Source organism: Plectropomus leopardus, chromosome 9 (assembly GCF_008729295.1).
Source record: "Plectropomus leopardus isolate mb chromosome 9, YSFRI_Pleo_2.0, whole genome shotgun sequence".
NCBI classification, from domain to species: domain Eukaryota; kingdom Metazoa; phylum Chordata; class Actinopteri; order Perciformes; family Serranidae; genus Plectropomus; species Plectropomus leopardus.
The window spans coordinates 8,705,108-8,712,786 of record NC_056471.1 but is presented as its reverse complement, the minus strand read 5'-3'; the positions used below and the strand labels follow the sequence as shown (position 1 = coordinate 8,712,786).

Sequence of the window (7,679 nt, the reverse complement as noted above, 5' to 3'; positions counted from 1 at the left end):
GGTTATCTGTCCATACGCGTCATTCTTATGAACACAATATCTCAAGAGGACCTTGAGAGAATTTCTTCAAATTTTTGGCACAAACATCTATTTGGACTCAACGATGAACTGATTAGAATTTGGGGGTCAAAGGTCACTGTGACGTTACATCAGTCTCCTTGTCGTGAATGTAATATTTCAAGAAAAGCCTTGAGAGAATATCCTCAAATGTGGCATAAACATCCACTTGGAATCAAGAACGAAGACCCAGGACGAGAGGGATGGGGGAGGGTGGGACGGGGGCAGGGTTAGAAATTAGCACCAGCCAAATGCTGGTAAAATTTGCAAGTGGCTGCAAGATTTGGTCTCCTTACCAGACGAAGAAACAACGGTCTTTTATTGAGTGGCTGGTAGATTTTGGAATCCACGAGCCACAGTGGCAGGTGGACAAAAAAGTGAATTTCCACCTCTGGAGGGGGGTTTGGGGCTGTCACTGTCTATGGGATATGTAGAGTCAATTTTACACTTTGTATATTGAAAACACAATAAAAAAAGAGGCTTCAAATAAGAACAATGGATGAAGTTTATGGATGATGTTCAGAGTTTGGTGGTCAAAGGTCACCTCACAAAACATGTTTTTGGTCGTAAATAAAGAATTCATACACTATCTCTGACAGATTTTCACACAGATGTCTACATGGATAAAAAAATAAAGTGAAGACATTATCTTCAAAAGGTCAAAGGTCACTGTGACATCATGATGTTCAGCAAAAACATGTTTCGGGCAATTACTCAGCATCATAAGTCAGGAACAGAAGTGGACATTTGGTCAGATACTGAATTAGTAAGAGTAATCTTGGGTGTTCACCTTGAAACTGTGCTGATTGTAGAGAAAGGGGAAGGTGTGTGAAGCATCCATGTTTTCACAGAGGATGTTAACTCTAAGTGAAACTTGACAGGTTTGCAGAGGCGTACAACTGCCAGGTGGTAATTCTAGTTTCAACTTTTGAAATACTCAAACACAAAGGTATTCAGAGATCCTCAGCAGGCCATGACAAACCCTTGACACCTCCACGGCACAACCTCTCTAGTTTTCTCCAAATCAGGAATGCATGGGTTCATTCATGGCAAACAAAAACAGTGATTAAAGACGGTAACAGGATCAGCTCTAATCAGCGTGTCCTGAGAAAGCGCCAAGGAGTTTTCAACCATTGTCAGGTCACTCTAAGAGATGATCTCTTTCCCTATTAATTATGTGCCGTGCCGCTGCAATCGTCCTCTCTGGCGTGAGCGACCTTCTCTGCTTTCATGTGTCTGTGCAGAATGATCAAAACACGCAGAGAGACAGTGTGGAGAATCAGGCTCCCAGTGATGTGCCTGCCCTCTCATTTTTCTGACAGAGAACAATGGACACCTCATAACTAATGGCACAGAGAGAGCTTCTTCAGTGCAAAAATTAGCAAAGGGGGGGGGGGATAACCATTATCCAAAGACATGTTCTATCATGTGATAGATTCTGTTTTCTAAAGCCAGATCTGTCCGTGCTTTCCTGCTGAAAATATTCAGAGCTTGTAATAAAGATTTGATCATCAGATAAAGAGTGGGTTGAGCACTGAGAGACAGAAGAATGATGATCGTGCATCTTGGGCTTATCGCTGATGGAATAGCTCAATGACAACTCTATTTAGCCCAAATGACAGCCCCCTTCTGTTATCCTCACTGTGAGAGGTCAGGGAGGGATGGAGATACTTTGCTGCTGTGTCACTGCTGCCCTCTGTTGGTCACAACTTTAACATCCTCTAAACCTCTCAACTGTTTCCACACTCAGTACCTGCCACTGTTGGTGCTTCATATTTCATATTGTGCACACTAAATGAGCCCAGTAAGGTTTGGGTTAAATGAATAATTCAGCTGTTGGTCTACCGCTGCCTCGAACTGTTAATTTGCTTGTGTTATTGTGTGACTTTGGTGTTTTAAAGTGTTAGTTCGGATTCACCAAAGTCACACAAGAAAATAAATTAACTGAGGCAGGCCATGGTAGACAAGCAGCTTCTGTGTTCAGCGCAGTGGCTTAAGTTAGTAACACAAGGCCCAAGTGCAGGCTATTTTGATATGCCCTTTGGCTCCATAGTTATAAAGCGCACATGAACACACTTGGTTATGCACACACAATTAGGCACAGATGGATAGATAGATAGATGGAGGCTGTATCAACCATGTGAGAATGTTTAACTTCAGCTATTGTACTTGCAGAGTACAGAGGTCAAAGAGGAAGTGATCAAAAACATAGCTAGATCATGCTGTGACAGTCCAACTACACAAACGTGACAGCAAACACCCAACTGTCTGCTGAAATGAACGTGGACTTTTTCAGGCTTTTTTAGCAGTCTACAACAACCCCACGAGCTGTAAAATTTATCAGCAAACAACACCATGCTAAGAAAACGGACCAGCTAGAGCAGCACACACACAGTTAACCCACAAAAGTACAGACACACAATGAAACAGGTGTTTGGCGGTGACCTGACTCTGAAATAATTACCTTTTAAGGCACGGCGGCCCAACAATACCCCAAATCCCCTTGAAAAAGCCCTTGTACTCACCTTTTTGAATGCTTCTGACTCTGTCTCTGACTGGTTAGACCTGCAATGGAAAATATGTACATACAAGGGTTATTTAATGCTAGAAAGGGCTAGCATCTACTTGGCAATTAGTTAGCTTATCATACTAATTTATAGGCTGGTTATCCACCTGGTAGAGGCATTTATTTAATAGCAGGCTACAACTTTGCCTAAATATTACATGTATGTCTTGTCTTAACATTCACATCTAACACAAAAGCCAAATGTTAAGGTAATTTAGAAGCAGCACTCGCTGTCTCTTATTTAGACCAACCTTATGTGGCTTCCTCCTGAGGTTAGCTTACCTGCTACATGTTTGTTGACACACGCTGTACGGAGCTGCGAGGGGCGTGTCCTTCAGCTGGCGACTGTGAGATTAATTTTTTTTTTTTTTTTAACAAAAAAATAAAATATTTTGGGTTTTGCAACCGTTTCCTCCTGTTCTTTTCTCTCCTGTCTTTTCAAGCAACCGCGTTTGTGTTTGAGTGACTGCTCGCGTGATTTGCGCAGGTTGCGTCTCTTGTCACGTGATCAAATAGAGGCTTTGATTGGACACCAGCAATGGTTGCGTCTGAACGTGAAATAAATGTCATATAAAATAAGAAAATATTCATTTGATTGAATAGTTTTCAATGGTTTTTCATAGTTTACATAGTAGTATAAACGTAGAATAATCTTATAATTTGGAGGGAATCTAAATGAAATGGTACCTTCCCTAAAGAGTTTTGATGAAAGGGTGACTTTTTTTTGTAATATTATGATTTTTTTCTTAGTTGTGGGTAGATGGGCTTCATTGGCATTTCTGTTGTTTTGTTTTTTGTTTGTTTGTTTGTTTGTTGCTGTTGTTAAGTATTTTGCTTCCATTAAGTATGTCTTTAAGACTAGTGCAATTAAAACGTGCAAAAATACACAGAGGAGTTTCTTTTAATTCTAAGGAGTTCTGGGAGTTTCATAGTGATATCAATTTAAAATGTGTACCTTTCTCATTTGTACTTTTTTGGAATTTTACAATAAATATCTTTAAGGGTCCTTTTCTCAAAAATAGATTTTTTCTTATTGTTGTACTTTGAGACAGAAATCTCTATTTCAGTAGCACATACATACATTAAATTTAGTATTCATATTTTAATTGTGAAGGGTATTACATAGGGGTTGGTTCATATTTAATTCATAACCTGATTTATATAACATTTTATATATGTTGATGTCAGTACTTTCTGATTTATGGAGTGATTAAAAAAAGATTCCCTCTGTAAAAACGTTACTACTAATATGTACGTACTCTAATATGTCAACCAAGTGAAATATGTATTGTGAACCTGTTTTATCCCAAATTCAGACATCTGTTTTGGAAATGTGTGCAAATTGGTAGCCGACATTTTAATTTTTAATTAATACATGTAATCATAACATTTCAGAAAGCTTGTAACACAAGACATTATTTTCTTAATGTAAGTAATCAACCCTGGAAAATATTAATGGTGATGTATATCAATTAAAGGTTTATTCATGTGTCTAAGCGACATCACACCAGTGGCCTCTGAAGGAGTTCACAATAGGTGTACAATAACATGGATACCATGGATAAATGTATAAACTTAGACTCATTCAGTTCAAGTAGAAGTTTTATTTAGCAAAAAAATACAAAATATAGGAAATTTGAATAATATATACACTGTACATTCCCAGCATGGAGAGTTGTTCCTCCTCCCCACAACCAGTGATTGCAGTTAGTTCCCACTAGGTGGCCCTGCTTTTCCCAGTTTGTCAGTCTCTGCTCCTCCTCATCAAAACCAAGGTCTCCACATAGCTGAAGAGGAGTTTGGTGGTGACCCCTCCCTGGGTGCAGGGTGTGGAGGGGATCTCAGTGAGATGAGAGGGGGGCAGTGGAGGGCAGGAGGGCCTGAGTGAGGGGCTGTGGGTGAGAAACTAAAGAAGGAGGTGTTGGAGGACAGAGGTGACAGGCTGGGGGGGAAGGAGAAGTGAGAGGCAAATGACGGGAAAGGAGGAGAGGTGGCATATGTGGAGAAGGAAGGAGAAAACCAGGGGGAGGGAGGAGGGGACAGATAGTCGTGGCACGGTGTGGAGCAGGACTGAGGCTGGAATGGGGAGAAAGATGGTAACTTGGGAGGCTCATCTTTCATCTCAGAGGTGCATACGGTATCCAGAGATACTCCATCTGGTCCTTCAGCCGCCTCAGTCTCAGGCACTCTTTGGCTGAAGTCTGGTTTGTTTGCATGCTGGCTCTGTGTGTGATGTTTCAGCCCCTCCATCAGGCTCGATCTCTGTGTCGGTGTTATTTTGTGCATGTAGCTGGTCAGCTGGGCCACACACTGCTGAAATCCTGCACTCTCTATGGTGAAGAGAGCAGGAGCGTTGGACTCAAAGTGATGAAGACTCACCACAGGAGCAGGAGTCTTTGTGTGACTACTAGCAGAGTCTGCGGTAACTGAAAAAAACACCAGAATGAGGGATCAAACAGGAATATACGATTAAAACACTGATTTATTGCAGAAAAATGAACTTTTGTGACAAATTTTAACAAATGAATGAACTTTTTTTGTTTGACTAACCCTTTCTCAGATTCTTCCCATCTGTCCACTTCTGCAGATACTCCACAGCCAAGTCAAGAATCTCTGCTTTCTCTATTTTAGGATTCTGCAGCCGCTGTGGGTGATCACAGTGTGACAGGGGAGACATACATTTCATCATTGTAAGGCTGTGATCCCTTTAAATATGTGTGAAGGATGAGTGGGATTTGTATGACTCACTGGATCAGACGTGTAATTCAACAGCAAACTTCTCAGTTCAGCCAGACTTTGATTTATTCTGTCCCTCCTCTTCTTTTCCACAACTGGTTTCAGAACCTAGAATGAGATGAACAGCATTATGTGAGTGGTAAACCTGTGGTCCCAGCTCTTTGACCAAAAGGTGTGTCATCACCATACACTGTATATGAAGATTATATATATATATAGTCTATGGTCACTACATTTATCCACATGCAGTGTACAGCGTACCATTTTCCCATTTTCTGTTTAGGAACCTTTTGGTTTTATGATGCCTTAGTGATCTCTAATGCTGTAAATCAGTTGTAAGCCATTGATAAGAATAACTTTTAGGTTGCCATGTTATTAGAAATGTCTTAAACTTGCTTGCTCTATCATTATTAAGAAACAAAATAAATTCAAAGTTCTTACCCTTTTTCTGGTCTTGCCATCCTCTTGTATTGGGTTTTGTAGTTTCCTGGTCATATTGCAGAGTTTGGTCCAAATGTCCTGACTGAAGGTTGCTGCAGTTCAAACAGCCCCCTGTTGCCTGTGGGTGGCTATAAGTAGAGCTGGTGCTGCCTCTGATTGGCTGACAAGTGTTAGTGACGACACTTAACAGAAAATGGTCCATAGGCTTCCCAACTTTATTATGGCCCGTTGTAAAAATTGAAACTGTGTTTGAAAACTCGCAAATTAGCCTACTTTTTAGCAACTGATATCAAAGCAAACAGTTTTACCAATAACCTATAGCTTTATTTTTAACAAATGATGACAGCATCAGACAGAGGCAGTCAGGTGGTTTTATAGTTTATCATTCATGAAAGTTAAACACAATATTTTGTCTTATTTGGCCCATAGTGAGAACATTTCATAAGTAAACAAGAAATAGACCTTAACATTGAAACTTTATCTAATGAGTGATGGCCAATCATAAATAGTATTTCTTTCATCAGGCCAAATGTATTGTGAAAACTCCACTGCCTGAAGTGAGACCATGGGAAACTGGTCGTGGAAACGTGGGAACAGACATGAAGTGAGAAAGTGAGCAGCTATGTGGGCTTTTTATGATGTGTGAGACATCCACACTCCGGATAAGTGACAGAAAAGACCAAATGAGAGCAGTTTTGGTCCAAATGGAATGAAATTAAGTTAATTTTATTTCTGCAGCCAAGTTTCACGAATCACACATTTGAGCTGCAAATGCAACATACTCCGATGCATGCATTGAGCACGTGAAAAAAAAAATATAGTAACTGATAAACAGACTGAGTGACAAAAGGGAGCACGCCACATTTGTGTGTGGATGTGAAGTGCGAGGATGATTATTGCACCTGAGTGTTAAGTGTGCGCCGCTGCAGGTCAGCTGCTTGGTATACCTGATGTTTGGACTTCACACAAGATCCCTTTAAAAAATCAAAGCGTTTGTTGACTTCACTACATTTTTTCAAAGTCCGTTTGGCTTCAACTCTTTTGTCAGTGTGGCCGACACACCCGACGGGTTACGATATTAGAAGTCAGCGGTCCATTTCTCTGACACCAAAGGGCACATTTCCACTAATTAGTTTCCATCACAGGCTCAGGCGAGCGCGTTATAGGACTTATTTATGGGGCGGGTCCACGTGGCTTAAATCCCCTAAACATTTGGACGAGAGAGACAAACGCAGTGCGTTGGTTATATTTACTAAAATAAATTAAATATATTTTATGCTGTCTATATATACTCCGAGAGAAAGGAGACTAGATATAAACCTAGATATTGTTAAAAATATGTCTTGCAAAGTGAGTTTTTCTGAGTCCCTCGCTTCCATGGTTACCAGCAGTGATCTCTGAGCCTCCACTAATCGGCCTCTCTTTGATTTTAAGCGGAAGTATCATTGCCTCTGAAAAGCCACTTAATCTACGGGATCCCAGTGATCCGATCATCCCAGTGTTATCTCCACACTTTAGCCTATTATAGGGATCAGGGTGCCCATAAATGCAGTGCGGTGAGAAAGCTACCCCAAACTCAAACTTTACTGTAAAATCACATAGCCTAGAAACTGTGAATATTAGCCCCCCAAAATAAAAAATTAAAAAAAAAAAAAAAATTGGTTTTATTTCTTTTAAAAAAAATGGGGAACAACTTAATTAGCATCTTGGTAAGTTATGTCCCATTAATTGCAAAAATAAANGGGATCAGGGTGCCCATTAAGGCAGTGCGGTGAGAAGGCTACCCCAAACTCAAACTTTACTGTAAAATCACATAGCCTAGAAACTGTGAATATTAGCCCCCCAAAATAAAAAATTAAAAAATTCTGATAAAAATACA

The 7,679-nt window shown here is 40.3% G+C and overlaps 1 protein-coding gene across 1 annotated transcript; it reads right to left on the bottom strand.

The window, feature by feature from the left end:
- Positions 1 to 4,387: 4,387 nt before the first annotated feature.
- LOC121947721 (transcription factor HES-7-like) lies at positions 4,388 to 5,854 on the bottom strand. The gene is made up of 4 exons (XM_042492812.1): positions 5,801 to 5,854; positions 5,372 to 5,467; positions 5,174 to 5,267; positions 4,388 to 5,040 (listed from the first exon to the last, which is right to left on the bottom strand). The coding sequence occupies exons 1-4, from the start codon at positions 5,852 to 5,854 to the stop codon at positions 4,388 to 4,390; spliced, it is 897 nt and encodes a 298-aa protein (XP_042348746.1).
- Between the last annotated feature and the right edge of the window lie 1,825 nt (positions 5,855 to 7,679).

Bases quoted from the DNA above. Each gene is read 5' to 3' on its own strand.
- LOC121947721 (XM_042492812.1), bottom strand. From the start codon at position 5,854: ATGACCAGGAAACTACAAAACCCAATACAAGAGGATGGCAAGACCAGA. The intron at 5,468-5,800 runs GTAAGAACTTTG...ATCTCATTCTAG, and splicing joins ATGGCAAGACCAGAAAAAGG to GTTCTGAAACCAGTTGTGGA. The intron at 5,268-5,371 runs GTGAGTCATACA...GATCACCCACAG, and splicing joins TGAATTACACGTCTGATCCA to CGGCTGCAGAATCCTAAAAT.